The sequence below is a fragment of the Musca vetustissima genome, unplaced genomic scaffold, assembly GCF_032173495.1.
Source record: "Musca vetustissima isolate MV318-11 ecotype Yass unplaced genomic scaffold, APGP_CSIRO_Mvet_v1 utg35050, whole genome shotgun sequence".
Classification (NCBI taxonomy): domain Eukaryota; kingdom Metazoa; phylum Arthropoda; class Insecta; order Diptera; family Muscidae; genus Musca; species Musca vetustissima.
In genome coordinates this window covers 19343-39594 of record NW_026872884.1, presented here as the reverse complement: position 1 = coordinate 39594, position 20252 = coordinate 19343, and the positions used below count along the sequence as shown (strand labels likewise).

Genomic DNA, 20252 nt, shown 5'->3' with positions numbered 1-20252 from the left:
CCTATATTTATAATTTTTTGTGGAGACATTTAGTACCCAATAAGAACCCAATGTACCAAATTTCCGCGAATTCGGTTGAAAAACGCGCTCAAGAACCCCAAAATACTGAAAATTGGGGGTACCCTTATATGAGGGCTACCCCAAAAAATTGACCTATATTTATAATTTTTTGTGCAGACTTTTAGTACCCAATAAGACCCCATTGTATCAAATTTCAGCGAATTCGGTTTAAAAACGCGCTTAAAACCACTAAAATTTCGTAAATTGGGGGGGGGGGGGTGTATCTGTCAACCAATAACCAATAAACAGATGGTATTCTAATCGAAGACCAGAAAGGCTTCGGATAGAAGACCAGAATGTCTACTGATGATAGGCCAGAAGGTATTTTAATACACACAGAATAACTTCTTTCTAGAAGACCAGAATTTCTTCTGAAGGTCTTTTGATAGATGCCATGCGTCTTGCGATAGAAGAAGTGAAGGTCACCCGTTTGAAGGTCGGTTTCTTGGTCTTCTGATGAAGATTCTTCTGATAGTAGACTATTCTCGGCTCCATCCCTTGCCCTTGGTCTTAGCCAAGAAGACCTGTCCAAGCCTAGCACAAAGAGAGTCCCTTCCTCGTTCTCCGTCTGGGGAAGATTTCCTATTTCTTCACACGCAGTGTCTTGTTTTGTAGGCTGAAGACCTTGAGCGAAATCGCTGCCCCAGCTTCTGAAGAAGACTGTAGCCTTTTGTAGTTGATGAATGTATTTTTTTCCTCATCAGCTTGAGTTTCATTGTTCCATCTATGGGTCCAATGCTTACCACTAGCTTCCTCAGGGCTTCGATGCTTTTTGGAGTTTCAAATTCCAGCATTAGATAGTCCCCTTTGAAAGCGCCACTATCCAGGTCAATAGAGTCCCCCTCCTTGTCTTAGGTACTCCATAATTTTGCTGTTGACCACATTTAACACTTCCTTATAGGTCTCCTTATTTATTCTCCATTTATTTCTTGATCACTGCATAGCAGAGCTCGCCTCGATAGCTTTTCTTGGCAACCTTGGCATAAGACGGCAGCTCCTTACCATCTGTTGCTGTCATCTTCCTCCTTCACAAATACCGGTTAGTCCGTTTGGGATTCCCGGTATTTGCGGAAGATTCCGACTCAGCACTCGTCTTCTTGATATAAGAGCCAGCATCGTCTGCCTTCGTCAGAGGATTCTCGTGGCAGTCTCCTTTGACGTTGGTTTGCCTCAGCTTTTCTCTTATTATCGGTCAACGGGAACCTCTTTTTCTTTTTGGCAGATTTGACAGTCGCCAGCACATCCGGAGAACTTATTCTCTTCGCCGCTTCCGAAGAAGTGAAGGCCAGGCTTATACTTTTGAGCCTCTGTCTGCATATCGCCATTTTTATTCATCCGGTTAATTCTGGCCAATTTCCGCCTTTGTGCCCCAGACAACTGCTTATTCCTCGTTGTGAGTTTGGCGATATCTTTACTCACCTCCTCTATCATCTTGTCAGCCTCTTGTCTCTTCCGGCTCTCCAAGACGGTTATATTTGTCTAATTATCATGTTCAGACTCAGAATTCGAAGTTGAGTTCCCTCCTGTTTCTGAAGGCTGGCTCGAGATTGGTCTTCCCCTTGTGGTTCGTCAACTCCGAATTGGTGTTGCCCGAAGGCTGAGTGCTTGTAGCTATACCTGCGACTACAGATGCCGACGTTTGTAATATATTAGTATGATCATTTTTCTTTAACGGAATCGGAATTTCAAACCATATGAAAGATTTACTACAGAAAATAATACAACTTTATTTTTATACAACAACAAATTCTCATCACATTCGCATCTCATCGAAATATACCCGCTGCATCTGCCCTTAATCCAACCATGCAAAATTTGTATCCTTATTATTCATTGTATCCTTATTTGCGATTATTGGCAATTCCTTATTATTCGGCTTGTAATAGCCACCACCATCATCGTTAATATTCGCCGTGGGCTGAGTGGGCTGAGTGGTAATATGGACCGTCTTCGATTTGCGGCTAAAAACATTTCCCACACTGCTACGACGCTTTGTCGGCGATTTATATTCACTTCGTATGGTAAAGAGATCATCATTATTATTATTATTACTGTGAGGATTATGATGGTGGCCTCCCTTTGGAACACTTGGTCCCATTTGATCTAAATACGATTGCCATTGTTGTAATTTATCATCTGCAGCTTTCAACTGAGCCAATGACTTCTCATGACCCGGATTCAAGCCTATCGGTTGAACCCCAGCCACTTCATTCAGATCCACTTTGAGAGGTGCCAAGGCAGATATGGCCCGCGATAACCCAATTTGTGAATGACGTATACGATGTTCCATTAAATCGGCACCCAGCAGCTCTTCATTTGGATCCATCCGGATGGGTATTATTTTATTCACAATATAGAGTAGTAAAAATGTCGAACAAATACCCCAACAGGTTAGACACAAAGCAGAGAGGGTTTGTATGCCAAGCAGATACCAACCGCCACCTTTGAAGAGTCCGGAACGTCCTTTGGTTGTGTCCAGGGGTATGGGGTTGTCGGCAAAGAGTCCCACCGCAATGACACCCTGAAAGAAATTTTTTAAATGGAAATAATTTCTAATCTGAATTAAGATTCTCCCAACCCTTACCCATATCCCGCAAACCCCATGTACAGCACTAGCACCCACTGGATCATCAACACCCATGCGATCGAAAACCGGCATTGCCAAGACACACAGTAGGGCACCAATCAAACCAATAATTAAGGCCTCCCAGGCTCGATACAGAAAACATCCAGCTGTAATGGACACCAGGGATCCCAGGACGCCATTTATTAAGTCGATAATATCCAAACGACCATCATGGCGCCAAAGGGAATAACTGGAAACCAACAAACTAGGGTCACAATTCAATTCTTCCATGGTGCGTCAAAATACTTACATGGTACTTATAATACCACCTCCGAATGATCCCATCATTGTCATTACAGCAGCCCGGGCGGCATATTGCCACTTGGCCCCACTAACACCATAGGTACTACCCGAATTGAAGGCCAGCCATCCCCACCAGAGAACAAATAAACCCATACAGGCATTAACTGGATTACCCAAAGGCAGCGGATCATAGCCATCAGCATAACGTCCCAGTCGGGGTCCCAGCATGGCGGCGGAGGCAAATGCCGCAGTGCCACCTAAAATGAAACTCAAATTCTAATTGGAAAAGAAAATATTGGAACGCTTTTTGAAAATGAGCTTACCTATTAAGTGAACCGGCCCGCTTCCGGCAATATCCACCGCACCCAAATTATTAAGAAATCCATGTTCGCCCCATACCCAACCACTTGGTATACAATAGATTATGGTATTCAGCAAGGAAAAGAGACAATAGGCCTTGAAGTTACAGCTGGAAAATAAAGAAGTAGAAACTCGTTGTTAAGTTCGGTCGGGGTCTCCATCATGAGTTGGGCTTTCAAATTAACCAAAAATCAGTCGGAACCTTTATTTGTGGACTATGGCACCGTAAATAGGTGCCTTAAGGTTATTTATCGGATGAGAAATCGGAATATTAAATTGCTGCCTAGTCGTCATCCTGCGATTGTGAGCAAATACCTCCTACATATGTGGGAGCCTTGGCATCTGTAGTCGACAGTACCGCTACAAGCACGCAGCTAATGATTAAAAATAGATCTGAGTTTAAGGACCACAACGGAAGAGCAACCACTGCCCAACCTTCTGAGACAGAAGTGAACTCAAATTCTGAATATGAAGACACGGCAAATACAACCGTCCTAGAAATTCGAAGGAGCGTAGAGGAGCTTACTCCAAGAAAGAAGCAGTTATCTGCGAAAACAGTGCGTCTGGAAAACTAAAAACGGAGACCCATAAGGGTTGACCAATCAACAATAAGATCATGAAGAACCTACTGCAGGGTGGGGGACTCCATTGATCTGGACAGCTACAGTTTCAAGTGGGTCTAGACAGATCTTCAATGGCAAGTTTGATCAATTACAAAATGCATGGGTCTTCGTCAGAGGTTGGGACAGCGAGATAGCGACAAAACGCATGCTCGAAGTTGTTGATCCACAAAACATGACACTGCTGCTGAAGAAATGAGAAGTCTTCCACAGGGAGGATAAAGGTATTTAATGGCAAGTCTAATCAAGAAGAGGATGCAATAGAGAGTAGCGAGAAAAAAACACCCATCAACAAGAGTGAGGACGCCGAGGAGAAGATAACCGACTCCCGTTTACTGGAGGACAATTGGCAGCGGTCCTCAGGTAAACCTCTATCAAAGTGAGACGACCACACTACTTCTGATGGAAAGAATAATTAAAGGTCATATACACATCGGGTTTACACATGAACATTGGAATTTTAAAAACAATGAACGGATACAGAAGTGAATCCGCCCCAAAACGCGGGTTCAACCCATAGTTTACTACCATCTCTAAGGGGTTTAAGGCCATTACCTTAATAAGGGTGTCAGTAGACTAAATATTCCCACAGTTGATGGCCCCTGTATACAGGACAAACCCATTAAATTGCAGAGGTTTATGATCAATTACGCGCGTTAAGATTATGATCTTCAGATGACGGTCGAACAGCAACCAATCCATCTCACTGATATTTTTATCAGGTTCAGCCTTTTCAATGATGGCTACTCTTCGATACTGTGAAGACTTACTAAGAGGTCCGAATTTAGGTTTTCCATTGTCCTTCTTGACCAATTTCGAACCAGACTTGAAAGCAGACCCTAAAGGTTCTTGTGAGGGCAGAGATTTTTTGTCGAAGCTAGTTGATCTCATCCTCGATAGATCTCCATGGAACTTATATATCGATCTACACATTCAATTGGGTTCCCGTCTCCACATTCACTATGGTGAGAAAGTGGGATACGGTTTCCTGGCAGATAAAGCAGCAGAAGTATTTAAACTTTCACATGTAAAGATGTATGGAATATCGGAATGTTACTGTCTTCCGCATATATAATTATTTATCGTTTCATACTTGGCCGGGGGTAAGGATTCTCGACATCTTCAAACTGTTTTGCGTAATTGACGACTCTTTATAGATCAAGCGCTACCTTATAACCGTTCTATGACAAGACCTCTTGTGGTGCTATTATTGATGCTAGGTAGGGATATGCTTTGAAATTCTTTCTTTCTCGTGCGGAAACATAGATCGGTCTGTATATTTCACCCTGCCTGGTTTCAGTCCATTTTCAGGCTTCGAGAATGATATATGTGGCTATTGGCATTTAGATGACATTGGCAAGGCACTCGGCTATCCAAATAGGACCACGAAGACATCGGTCAGAACCTTTAAGGAGGTAAGAGTCTTGGGGCATAATCAACCAGGGTAAAGGAAACTAAATGCTGGATTAGATACTCCAGTCAGAGGGACTGTAATGGCGACCCAATGTTACGAGTTACTTCCTGATCGAGTTACTTCCTAAAAATCACGATCTCACACTGGAAAAATGGAACAAATATCCATTCGAAACCTTCAAGGGTCGTTGAATGGTAAGAGATCATTGGCATATCATCAACCATTGCGAAGTTAGGAAGGACGTAACAAGATCGTCCAGTTAAATAACTCGTAACACGGGGGATAAACCAAGGAAGGAGGTTACATCTAGGTGGCCATTCCAGTAGTCCATGCAGTGCCTTATTCGAAGGCTGTGAAAAGAATGAGACCTAAGGATGAGTAGCTAACCCATATTTAATGAGAATTGAATACAAGGGTAGGAGGAAAAAATCTTTTCGAATATTTGTAGCTTTGGACCAGTTATGTCACTCTCTCGATGTAATGCATCCAAAGTTCCCTGAAAATACTATGGTTCCGCAAGGTGGCGCCTAACATAAGTGAATATATTTTCTATAGAAAAAATCCCATATCCTCAGACTGTTAGGCTTTAACATGGACTGAACTGGCCATTGGCTGGCCTATCAAATCAACAGAAATCGCGAGAAGAATATAGTTTCACAAAGTGGCGCCCAATATAACATACACGTAAAAACGTAAAGGTCTAAGCAACACTGCTTTGGACATCGACATCCAGATGAAATGCATCCAAAGTTCCCTGAAAATACTATGGTTCCGCAAGGTGGCGCCCAACATAAATGAATATATTTTGTATAGAAAAAATCCCATATCCTCAGATTGTTAGGCTTTAACATGGACTGAACTGGCCATCGACTGGCCTATAAAGTCAACAGAAATCGCGAGAAGAATATAGTTTCACAAAGTGGCGCCCAATATAGCATACACTTTTTTATATAGAAACAAAAATATATAGGAAAAAATGAAGGGTCCTTGGATAATACGAGATTCTTCACATTGTGGCAATTATTGATCAATGGATGTGTGTTCGTAATGATTAATGGTTGCTGTCGGCAGGTATCAGAATAACATCTTCCTGACGAACGAAGTTGATCGTAAGACAGAACATCGGTTTTCAGATGAGTTAATGAGGAATCCTCAACACTTTCGAAGATCGACAGATGTGATTGAGTCGAAATAATTTATCATTGTATTGGTTTTCGCGTATTCGATACGGGGATTTAGTTGGCCCCATAAAGGATGTTTGGTTTTGGCAGACACTTTCCAACTGCACTAATTTTTAGTTCCATCATAGCCGTTTGGAGACTAAAGGATTTCCATATAGGCTTTGTGGCGCCCAATTATTTTAACCCCACCTTTTGTTTCTGGTTCGACGATATACAGTGAGGATAGTGACTTCGGTATAGGTTTAACCACTCGTTTTTTTGATTCGCCAAAACACATTGGAGTTTGGTTGAGAAGCAGAAAATCGGACTTCAAATAAGTATCTGAAGAATCCTCAACATTTTCGAAGATTAATGGATGCAGATGAGTCGCGCTAATATGTCATTGTCTTGGTTTCAATACCTAGGAAGATTTAGTTGGTCCCAAGGATGAGGACATTTGATTTTGCCAGAGTTGTTCCAACCGCAGTCACTTTTAGTTCTAACATGGATAATTTGTATATGGAGACTACAGAATTTCCAGAGCCTACATAAGTTTCGTGGCGCCCAATTATGTTATGGCCTGTCTCACGTTCGACGAGATACCGCGCGGATAGTGTCTTCCGTATAGATTTCACAACTTCTTTTGGGTCTGTATTATATTGAAGTTGGCTGAGATCAGTCAATCGGTTCGCCGATGAACGACGGTTGTTCACTTGGAATTTAAAGCAATCGCAATAATTTACCATTGTACTTGCATTCTCGAATGTAAGGACGGGGTTGATTTCGGTTGGCTTGTTCCAACCACATTCACTTTTAGTGTCAGCAACTATATCGGATTTTTGTAGACTACAGGGTCTCTTGAGTCGACATTAGTTTTGTGGCGCCCAATTATTTTATGGTCGGCAGTTAATTATTTTAATTTTTTAAATTTTAGGTTATCAAGACTCACAAATTCCGAAAACAAATAATCACTCTTACTCTCTATTACGTTATCGAACTAAACCACAATTTGGAGGTTAATACCGAACTAAAAAAATTTTCAACAAAATTTGTTGTTGTCTTCCAATGTAAAGTGTCTAACTTAGCAACGAAATATCCGTTATCCAATGTTTGAGGTTAAAACGATATCGGGCTTTTGGAGACTACAGAGTCTCCGGAGTCGACATTAGCTTCGTGGCGCCCAATTGTTTTATGGTCGGCAGTTAATTATTTTCCTTTTTTAATTTTAGGCTATCAAGACTCTCAAATCCCCAATGAAATTAATCACTCACTTTTCCAAACCACAATTTTGAGGTTAATACCGAACTAAAACAAAATTCGGCAATATTTGTTTTTGATTTTCGATGTAAAGGGTTTACGTTAGCAACAAAATATTTGTTATCCATTGGTTGAGGTTAAAACGTATGTAGATTATATTTTGAGTATTTCCCACATTGTGCGATTAAAACTTACCGCTCCGCCATTGCACCACTAACAATTGTCGTAGCGGTGGTGGCAAATGATAATTGAAATAGAAATGCGGCAAATATCTGTCCCATTAGTGGATCATCAACTGGCGGATCCAAGAGAAAATCTCCCAAAGCTATAAAGGGATTGGATAAGGCACCACGGCCATAGCTCATGCCATAACCGAACAGCCAATATGTAAAACCGCCCAAAACAATGTCAATGACATTTTTCATCATGATGTTGACTTCATTTTTAATGGAAACACAACCCGATTCAAGCATGCCAAAACCTTTGTAAAGAAGAAGAAAGAAAATAAAATATTTTGAAATTTGAAAACTTCGAGAGTGGAATTTTCCCCTCTCTGTTTACCTGTTTGCATGGTAAAGATAATAAACGATGAAGTCAATACCCAATTCGTATCCTCGGTACTGAGGTCATAGAGGCCCGGTATAACATAGCTGCTATTACGTACAATACCCTTGAGAGCTGTCTGCTGAGAAGCGGTAACATTTGTCACCTTCGAGGACATCGTTGCCCCGAAACACTTGCTAGCGATTTCCTATCTTTTAAGTTGGAAATTTTAGACTTGTCTGATGAAAGATTCCCTGTGAAGTGTGCCAGTTATAAAAGTCATGCCTACCGAGAATCTCAGCAATGGAATGTTTTCACCTATGACTAAATCACGTAAACATCGACTGCATCATATGTAAATAATGCATGCAGAAAATGTTTTGCCTTCATTGTTGTTGTTGGTACTGGTCAGTTTATTTTTCGAAATTAATTTGAAATTAACTGCCCATTGAAGACAATTATCCGGGTTCGGTTAAACGGAACAAATTATTTGAGTTAAGTACAAGGAAACACGCCAATAGACGACAACCTGTGTGTGGGTGGGTTAAGCTCAGAAGAAAATGTTCGTAAATTCATGTTGGCAGGATAAATTTATCGAAACATTATAAATGGGTGATGTTAGTCAAGATAGATACAAAGGAATGGCTGCCACATTAACCACAATTGTGGACTCTGGCCGGATATATGTGGCTGGTATCAGAAGAATCTCTTCCTGATGAACGAAGTTGGGCGCCGCGAAGCTAATATCGACTCAGGAGACCCTGTAGTCTCCAAAAGCCTGGTTTTAACTTCAAACAATGGATAACGAATATTTTTTGCCATGACATCGGAAGCCAACAACAAATATTGTTGAAATTTGTTGTAGTTCAGAATTAACCTCAAAATTGTGGTTTAGGTCGATAACAAAAAATAAGTGATAAGAGTAAATAATTATTTTGGGGGTTTTGTGAAAGTTTATAGGGGAATTCAATAACTGCTGTTCATAAAATAATAATAAGCTAATGTCGACTCAAGAGACCTTTAGTTCCCAAACCCCAATAAATTATTTCGATTGCTTTAAATTGAGAGTGAATAACCGTCGTTCTTCGACGAACCGTTGAACAGTTCAGTACCCAAAAAGGGAGGTGAAATCTACACCGAAGAATCTTTCAGATGGACGAAGTTGATCATAAGAACCTGCAGTTTGGCCAAGTTACCTTATATAAACGGGTGAAGGCAAAACAAACAATTCCTTGACCTGCCTGTCACTCCTTCGACGGGATAACGTGAGGATTCCGTCGAACGAGTGACAGGCAGGTCAATGTCATTTACTGCCTTCGGTATCTCGTCAAAAGAGAGATCATAAAATAATTGGGCGCCACGAAACACATGCACACTCTGGAAATTATGTAGTCTCTAAACGCCATATATTCTTGCTGACACTAAAAACGACTGCCAAAATCAAACGTCCTCGATGGGGACCAACTAAATCTTCCTCCGTATTGGAGCCGCGAAAACCAAGACAATGATAAATCTCGAAAAAATAAATCTCGACTCCCCAACATCCGTCGATCTTCGAAAGTGTTGAGGATTCTTCATTTACTCATATGAATACCGATATTCTGCTTCTCAACCAAACTCCAATATATTATACCGTTCCAAAAAGATGTGGTAAAACTTACACCAAAGCCCAAATCATGCCTTAGATAGTGGCATTAAGCCGTCTGTCATATGTTCGGATAGTGTTTTCGGTGTAGATCGCATGCCCCTTTTGTGACAATTATTGACTGTGCTGATTCCGATGGGTATATGTGAGAAGTTTATTGGTTGTCCGCCGACTAATATCTGAAATTAATGACATTGAACCGCCTGTCATTTGGCTCAATTTGTTGAGAATCAGATCATCAGTCCTCAAATGTTCTACACTCTCTCGAAGTACAGACGAAGATTTAGGTTGTCCCATTAGGGACGGTGGTTTTTGGTTGACCCGTTCCAAACACAGTCACTTTTAGATACAGAAAGGACACTCTAGGGTATCCTGGGTCTACACAAGCTTCGTGGCATCCAATTATTGCGAAACAGATCATCGGTCCCCAGATGCTCAACATTTTAATGCAGACGAAGATTTAGCCTGTAATGTCCCATTAGGGACGGTGGGTTTTGGTTGACTCGTTGTAACCGCAATCACTTTTAAATCTAGAAAGGCCACTATGGGGTATCCTGAGTCTACATAAGCTTCGTGGCGCCCAATTATTGAAAAAAAAAACAAACCATCGGTCCCCAGATGCTCAACACTTTTTCAAAGAACGACTGATGTCCACTCTATGTTAATGCAGACGAAGATTGAGACTGTAATGTCCCATTAGAGACGGTGGAGTTTGGTTGACTCGTTCCAACTGCAGTCCCTTTTAGATTCAGAAAGGACCTGTAGGTTATCCTGAGTCTGCATATGCTTCGTGGCGCCCAATTATTGTTGCCCAGATGTTCAACACTTTCTCGAAGAACGGCGGATGTCCACTTTATGTTAATACAGACGATGATTTAGACTGTAATGTCCCATTAGGGACGGTGGAGTTTGGTTGACTCGTCCCAACCGGAGTCACTTTTAGTGAAAGAAAGGAGTCTATAGAGTTTCCGGAGTCTACAAAAGCATAGTGAAGCCTAATTATTGAGAAACTGAAAGCTCCATTAGGGACGCTTAGTTTTGCTTGGACTCGTTCCACTCGCAGTCACTTTTAATACCAGGATTTCCTGAGTTTACATAAGCTTAGTGGCGCCCAATTGCACATTTCAGACTATCAAAATTTATGAATCCCAAAAATATTTTGTTTGAAAAATTCTCATTTTGACAACCACTGAAAAAGTTTAAAGGATCACCATCTGCGAATTTGCTTTTGGCATGTGCGCACGTTGGACAGAAACGCTTTAGTTTTTGCTTGGCGGATGCTATTGCCAGTTTAAAAGAAGATTTCTCCTCATCAGTCTCATTTGCGCCAGTCTCATTTACGACGGAAGATAAAGATGATCAGATCAAATGCATATTCTATCAACGTCCAGAAATAACATATGATTCCTGTCCTGGCCATGACATGTTAGACCTTCGATGCGTAAAGAGAATTCCCATTTGGACCAATAATCTCATTTGCGACCCTGCATCGACCAAAGGCAAAGATGAACAGATTAAAGACATGTTCTACTAGCGCATAGAAATATCATACGACCGTTTCCCTGGTCATTTACTGGAAAATAGGAAATATGAATATCCGTTGCCCTTACGGTTGAGTCTGCTTGAGGCTTATTGACTTCGCGGCAGCAAAAAAATTAATATGGCTATGCAGTATAACTTTAACTAACAAAAGGTAACTAACAAAATCGGAAAGGACCTCTCGAAGCCCTTCAATACCGAACGAGGATTCAGACAAAGTGACGAGGATTCAGTCAGAATGATACTCTATTCACCAAACAGCATATATTACTCGCCGACGACATCGACATAATAGGTCGATCCACCTTTGAACAAATTGAGCAGAAGTCTGCCAAAGTGGGCTTGACAGTAAATGGCGAGAATATCAAGCTTGCCAACTGTGGAACTTGAGAACTACAGCTTCGAGGTAGTAAAAGATTTTATATACCTTGGTACCGCCATAAATAAAACTAATGGCATCAGTTTTGAAATCCGGAGTAGTGTTGGCCAACAGATGCTACTATGGTCTAAGTAAGCAGTTTATAAACAAGGCCATCTCCCGTCCGACCAGACTCACACTCTACAAGACGCTAATGCTACTCGTGCTGTTATGTGGGTCTGAAGCATGGATACTCGCGCAAGCAGATGAGGCAGCTCTTGGAGTGTTTGAGAGAAAAATTCTCCGAAAGATCTATGGGCCGATCTGAACCATAAGTTGTCCCATCTATTCTCGGACATCGACATAGTAAGACGGATCGACTATGCGACTATGTTGGCTAGGTCATGTTGTGAGGATGGCTGAGCCATTTTATGGCTCACCTAGAAGGGGACGGCCACGAATTAGATGGAAAATCAAGTAGAAGAGAACATTTCCTGGAACATGGTCGTTCAAATTGGAAGAGCTGCGCACAAAACTGACGCGCCTGTAACAAAATGTATGGAACAAATGTTCTGTCACAAGCCAGCTAACTACCAGACGTTCGCACTACCAAAAACCCTTAATACTAAAAACACATTGCCATATCCCATCTATTCGTCGACTATGAAACCGTATTCGACAGCTTAATCCACTTAAATGTCTGAGTTCGAAATACTTGCAAAACTATGCAGAAAAAAAATTCTCTGAAAAATCTATGCGTCGATCTACGTATATGAGAATATAAAAGCGAGCCTACTGATGGTTCATGCAGAGTTCAGGGAGCCAAGAATACGATGGAAAGATCTAGCGGAAGAGAATATTTCGAACAGAACCTTTCAAATTAAATGGAAAGTTCTAAAAGGTTCAGTTTATGGAACAAATGTGCTGTCTCGGTCCATTAAATTGTATAAATTTCCTATACACACTTCGAAAATACATATATTTTTTCCTCAACATTTTTCCCCGAGTGTAACCCTGAAGTTATTTTTGGTGTTGCTGTGTGTTAATAAAGCCAATGTTTATTTGTTCGTTTGCATGTTCGCTCTCCCACTCTCTCATATTAATGTAATTTAAATTTTAACATTTGTTGTTGCAATTACCATGGTTCGTGATGTTGTTGTTATTGTTGTTGACTTGACCAATTAACCATTTATCTTGGCACAAAGGGGGTAGTTCCTAACGTGGCTATTTATTCATTGAACTTGAGTCAAATTGTTTTCGTTCTGGCTGTGATCTGAAATCAGAAACGAAAACAATGTCAAGTTCAAAATTCAAAATAACGAAAAAAATGTTACGGATAATTCCTCAACGTGTAATAAATTAGCAATGACCTATTTCGGTTGTTATTATGAGTGGGTCAATTTAATATTCCCAAAGGATATGTGGGCCTCATTTGACATAAATTATGCGGAATAATTGTGGTTTCTTATTTAATGCCAATTACATCTTTAAAGTGAGTTGAGAATTCAATTCAAATTAAATTCAAGTGTTCTTAAAATGCAATTTCATAACCTTCAAGGGTTTAAAAATAATCGCTTTCATTTTTCTATGTTTTGGGTATTGAGTTCTACAACAAGTGTTCAAACCAAAAGAGGATTTCAATTGCTGATTGGAATATAAATAAAAAATATTAGTTATGACAATCGGAAGATTGATTTATTATTTGGCGAATTTCTTTGCTTTGCTGTTAAATACGGTGATTCAAAGGGCTAAAAGTCAAATGAATGTTGCCAGACATTAAAATTAAGAAATATCGGAAGGGAGCATATTTTTGGCTCCTACCGTCGGAAAATGCAATCTCTATTAGGTTGACTGACTTCGTTCGATGTGAGATTTGGACCATTAGTGCCATCCGACCGAAGACAAATATGAACAAACCAAAGACATATTCTACAAGTGAACCGAAAGGCCATATGTCCGGTGCCCTGGTCATTTATTGGAAAAATAGGACAACGGAATATCTGTGGCCTCACGGTCAGAAAATTGAGTCTCTATGTGGTTGGTTGTCTTCGCAGCAGCAGATTGAAGCATATCGATATACACAAGGGCACATAGTTTTCTTCTGATCTAACAAGAGGAAAACTAATGGATAATGGTGTAATAGAACAGGACAGTAGCAATAGATTATGGTAGAGAGCATCGGGAGACACGGAGAGAGGATAAACCGGTGAGTTATGCTTTTTAAAAGTTTTGCAAAATTAAATGTCCGTTCATCCTCTTCAAAATGAATTGAAATCATATTTTAATCCGGAGTCAATAGAACTTGTGAGTATTTTTATTATTTTTTTTTTTTATTTTATATTCCTCCATTTCTTTTACCCAATATTAAATATACCCCATATTTTATACATGAATATCCCTTTATTTGGTTGTTGCCTTGGATACATAAATCGAAGACACAGAAAACAGGGTTCCTAATAAACGTTATGTATTGCACTATGACAGATAGATGGCGCTAATGTCAACAGTTTCATCTACACAAAAACATCAAAGTATAAAGATAGGACATTTTATAGTCGCGAATGAAATATAGATGTCGGTGTGGTATAACATTATGTTATGTCACGATATGGTGACATAACATAATGTTAACTTTTGAGTGAAATGATTTTTATATTCTCTGAAATGCACTGGAATTTTGACAAAAAGACAATTTCAAAGAGACTGTCATAGCAAAGTTGAGCTAAGACGAAATATGTGGAAATTTAAAAAAACGTATCCGAATCAATTGAGCTTTCACAGGAGCTCGATGCTGCGGTTGGACTTTCTTTGGTTGTTCCTAGGAACTATTATTAATTAAAATTAGCCGTGGAAAATACCTTTACAGTGCACATGTCTTCCGCTGAGACTGTCAATGAAGCAAATCTCATTATTCCAGCTAGGCATTACCAATTTGTTTAAATTATCATCAGAATCACTACCAATCCGAAAAGTCAGCTAATACTTCTCGATAAGTTGAACTATATGTGGCGATTTGCAATATTTGTACTAAATCCAGACATTACATGTGAGATTTATGATTTATAAAAGCTGAGAATGTTGTGAATCAAATCTGATGTTTTCTGCCCGAATTATTTTTTTTTTTAACGTAAACAATAAAATTAAACTTTTTGTTGAAGTCCTTGAAATATCTTTAGTTGTGTTAAATTGGGTCAAAATTCCATAAATTTCATCATTATGTGGTATATGGATTTCTAAAAAATATAATATTTAAATTAATAATAATAATATGTTTACGTATTTTTTATAAGTGTGTAAAATTGTCATGTTGTTTGCTATACCTCGAAATAACTTGGCTGTAATTTGGCGTTTTTGTTTCCTAATGTATAGCGAACCTCCGCAACAAAAATGATTAATATTGACCCAAGTTTCGGGATAGCCACCATATATCGGTACCCCCAATATTCGGTATTTATACCCCTCCCCACACTGCGGTTCGATTTTATGTAAATGGTGGTTACACGAAATTTGGCCGAGGGTATTAAATTGAATGTAGTGATTACAAAAAACAAATTATGTACGCAACGGTTACTCAATTAGGTCCATGTGTTTATATACAGCTCCCATACATAATTTGACTCGATTTCATACAAATGGTACACCAAAGAATCCAAGTCTGTCCGTTTGACATGCAATTATTCATTGATTTCAGAATGGTGTGTGTATGGGGTTTTTTCAATTGGTTGAAATGTCTATCTAGATAGAACATTTAATTTCGCCCGATTTCTCAATGGTCCTCCAAAGATTTTATGACCTTTCTATCTACAGGATATTGTAGATGTTGTATTGCATGTACCCAAAGTGGTGAAGGGTATCATATAGTCGGGCCCGTCCGATTTTTGAACTTCTCTTACTGGTTTTGGCATGTTTTTCATCGGAATATGTTGTAATTTGGTATTACGTTTTCTCCTAAAACATTCTATCGGATTCAGGCATTTTGAATATCCACCTCATGGTGGAGGGTATATAAAGTTCGGCCCGGCCGAATATAATATTGAATATTGAAAAGTTTTAAATGTATTTGTCTACGGTAACAATTCCTTTAATACCAACTGAAAACTTTAAATCAATGCCTTTCTATTAATTCATCCAAAATTTTATTGATAATAAGAACATATGTAAAGTGAATAAAAATGGACATGAACACGATACCATTCTGATGGTATATCATTTCTCATTTTCCGCCTAGTGCATATTTTTGCCATCATATGCGATTTGGGCGTATCGTCGTTCCTAGGCTCCAATTGCAAAGACATAAAAGTATAAAGATACGACAATTGATACGTAAGCAATTTCCAACAGATGGCTTTTCCTCTGTTGTTACGATATCATAACAACAGAGAGAACAATATTAAACGTTTTTAATGCTATATCTTAAGCTTATAAAATGAAAATACATATTTTGAGTGCAGGCCTCTAATTTTATTTACATTTTATTCACACATTTTCGCGTATTGGCGTTTTTATTCTTAACATGCCTCTGTTAACCTTCATTCCCCCTGGATATTTTTTCATAAACTATTTTGCCAAAATGCATTTTGTCGAGTCTTTACGGTTTCTATGTCTTTGCCAATTGTCCGCTTGAGCAGTATTTAATAAACAAACGCTGTTGTAAAAACAATTCATCTACTATGTCTATATTTTGACAAATTCAAATTAAGCTTTTTATTTTTGAAAAAATGGCAAGCATTTTTTGAGACAATCTATAACATTACACTCAATGTTGGGAGCCATATTTTTTCTGAGAGAGCTTTCAAAATCATTTTTTTCCAGTCGACTTCAACACCATCTATATAGAAAAATTGAAATTTTTCTGGAAAATGCATTTTGTCTAGTCTTTATTATTTCAGGTCTTTGGTTCCTTATAAACGTTATGTATTGCACTATGACAGATAGATGGCGCTAATGTCAACAGTTTCCTCTAAATAAATGGAACTTGCAAACTTGGAAATAAAATATGGACCTACATTGAACATTTTCTGTGAAGTCGTTTTTAACCATCAATAACCCGAAATTTCAAGTTACAAAGACTTCGTTTGGAAAAACTGATAAACTCGATGATGGTGTCATATTTTTATATGGGAGCTATTTAAAAAAAAACATTGACATACCCTACACAACGGGGTGGAGGGTATAAAAAGTTCGGGCCGATCTTAACGACATGGACCAATTGAGGTGTTTTTTAAGGACCAAGAATATTGGGATTTTTTAAACAAATTTTACAAGAACCTCTGATCAATATGAGAGGATATAAAACCAAAATATTCTACTACGACACATCGTATTTATAGCAACCAGACAGCGGCAGCCTCTAGCCTACGAAATGATGATTAAAAACGTTTGTAATTGGGTGGAAGAGAATCCAACTAGAATTTCTCATAAGATTGGATTTTCGTTTCCTGTTTAACCGGTTTACGGTAGATCATATAGGGCCCTAGTCTAAACAGGCAATTTGAAATCGGAAAATGGGCTTAAAATTATAAGAACTGTCTATAATGTGGTCTCTCGACATCAATATATTTAATTTTAATTTATAATAAGATTATATTTATCCATTTAGCTCAGCTGATGCCTTGATTAACTGTCAAAGTGCGTAATTTCTATTTGAATTCGATGTGCAATGCTGCCAACCATGTGAAATATTATATGGAAAAACTTGACAGATGATCGAGACAAAAACAAAGGTTGTTGTGACACCGCTTGATTAACTTTCAAATGGTCTGTTCCCGTACTGCAAGAATCTACTAATTTTTAATATTTTCTTCTGGAACAGACCAAAAATTGCGTAATTTCTACTTGAATTCGATGTGCAATGTTGCCAAACATGTGAAATATTATATGGGAAAAGTTGACAGATGGTGATACATCACCTTATTATTGCATTTTTACTATTTTCTTCGATATCATATGGTCTGTTCCAGTACTTTTTTAATAGTAAATCTAGTAAAAGGGAAACATTTCAAAATTGCTCTCAGAGTACAAACTAATTTGAAAAGTTCGGGAACGCAAATCTAGTAAATATGCCAAAATTAGATGGCAATATTTCAAAATCAACATAACAGCCAATCAGAAGTAGGCATTCCTGTTTACCATTTTTACTCGACCAAATTTCTCGAGTAAAAAGTTTTCAAATAGAACGCCATTTTGTTTTTTACTATCTTAAATTTGAGTCAATGTTTTACCAGTTTTGTGGCTTGAGGAACGGTTTTCGAGTAAAAAATTGCAAAACATGTAAAATGAGTAGATTCTTTTAGGTTCTGGAACGAAACTATAAAGAAAAATTTATTATAGTAATAAAAACTACATGGTACAATTATAAAAGGTAACAGCAAGTCCCAACTGATTTGATTCCAACGTAATACTAGTGTCAATATGAATTTGACAAATTATGTTTTTAAAAATCACCCAACAGGAAAATTGGTAACGCATACAATTTGTAATTGTTGTTTATTAAATGTGCTCCCGTATTCAACTTACTCAATCTGCCTGCTGGGAAAGTTTGAGGAAGCAGATTTTTCTTCAAGGAACAACTCGCTATTCCCTGCATTTTCATATGTGTTACACATATATATGTCAATGGCTTAATTATAGGAAAGATGTGGAAGCGATAGAAATATAAATTTGATAGATATTCATTCATGTTTTTCAATTTTTATTTTGAGGATTCGAAAATTTTGTTATTGCGAAAATATTTCATTTTCCAAATAAAAATAATTTGATGATAATTTGTTTGTTTGTTTACAATTTTCTGTCAAATGAGTTGACACTAGTAGAACTTAAAACAACAAATTTCCATGTGGTTGTTGTATCGTTTTTTGTACAACAACACTTGCTGTTACCTTCTATTATTATACTATGCGATTCCCTCAAAGATAAAAGTCGACTTCAACTTTTTGATTTTTCAAAACAAAAAGTCGATTAATCGATTAGTCGAAAGTCGATTTACTTATCCCTACTCGATACTGGGTATCTTCAGTAGGCTCGGTTCTCTCGATACATATTTTTTGGATTTTTTGGCTGAAAATTTTTAGAAATTTAAATCGAATAGGAGAATTTTGTGTTAATTTGTGAATAAACCAAACAATTAAAAATATTAGCAACAAACACAAACAAATCAAAAGTGCAAAAATGTATTTACTAATTGTATTTGTGATAAATTTCATTTATAATATTAAAGGTAAAGGAAAAAAAGTCAATCTAACTAATGGTGAATTTGAATGGAGAATAAGAAAAAAAACGAGAAATGGAAAGAAATCAAGTCCAATTAACACCAAATTAAAAAAAAATAAGATACAAAGCTCAAGATACACAATACATATGTATGGGATAAAGCGAAAAAAATTAAAAAAAAAATAAACCACAAATTTATTCAAAGTGAAAAAAATAATAAACAAAAAAAATTAAACAAAGAAATATATTAAATTGTTTATAAAGGCTGATCCTTTTTTATTCCTTTTAAAAGGAGGAAGAAAACGAAAAGAAAAAACGCATTAAAATTCAGCTCCAAGTGTTCTGTTCGTTCGTTCATTTGTTCAGCTGTGTGTTTGTGTGTGTGTTGGTGTTATTCTTTTTTCTAAATGGATGTCCATGACTCCAATGTGTGTGTGGTGGATAGAGATTGAGGATGTGATGTGATGAGATGGTTTGTTGTTGTGTATGGATGGATGCAAGCACCAACAGCAGCCAGCCAGCCCCCACTTTTTGGTGGCAAAAGAAGAACAAGCACAAGAATATTCGTGGCACACATATACATTTGGTGGATATGGATTCTATGTGGTATTTATAATTTTGCATGCGTTCCCCACAATGAGCAAAAGAGCAAAATTGCTAGCTGAAATGTTCCTCCTGTTGTTCTTCTTGACTAAATGTATATATATATATATATATGTATGAGAGCATGTCCTCCGAATGTTGTGTTTATCCTACATAACACTGCGAAAAGAGAAGAGATGAATCTCGTTGTTTGCCATGAATCTCAGTGGAGAGCAATAACAAAAGACGACCTCCCCCCCAACATATTCATTTGTACACAATGAATGGCATACTTGCTGTTCTCGTTCGCTCTCTCGTGTATCTTTTCTCTCTGGGGGTTTCTTCTATTGTGTTGTCATTGTTTATATGGGTGATGAGAGAACGACAACGACGACCAGCAGCAGTACAATAACATAACATATTTAGTAGAGCAGGCCGAATTATGGGGCCTTTTTAGTAAATTAATTTATGATTTACGATTTTTGTTTTTTTTTCTTTTAATTTCCTGTATTTCCAATTGGAAATATTTAATAAAAGATAAGCCAAATGTATTAATAAAAATTAACAAAAATTATTATTCCGTTTTTTAGAAAGCAATAGGAAGTAGACAAATATCGTTTCCGATTCTAGTAAAGT

General features: G+C 38.0%; 1 protein-coding gene across 1 annotated transcript; it reads right to left on the bottom strand.

Moving 5' to 3' along the window:
• Window positions 1-1855: 1855 nt before the first annotated feature.
• On the bottom strand, window positions 1856-8461 carry LOC133321182 (putative ammonium transporter 2). Its single transcript, XM_061530271.1, has 6 exons — window positions 8302-8461; window positions 7936-8221; window positions 3253-3398; window positions 2937-3186; window positions 2645-2876; window positions 1856-2581 (listed from the first exon to the last, which is right to left on the bottom strand). The coding sequence occupies exons 1-6, from the start codon at window positions 8459-8461 to the stop codon at window positions 1856-1858; spliced, it is 1800 nt and encodes a 599-aa protein (XP_061386255.1).
• Window positions 8462-20252: the final 11791 nt, after the last annotated feature.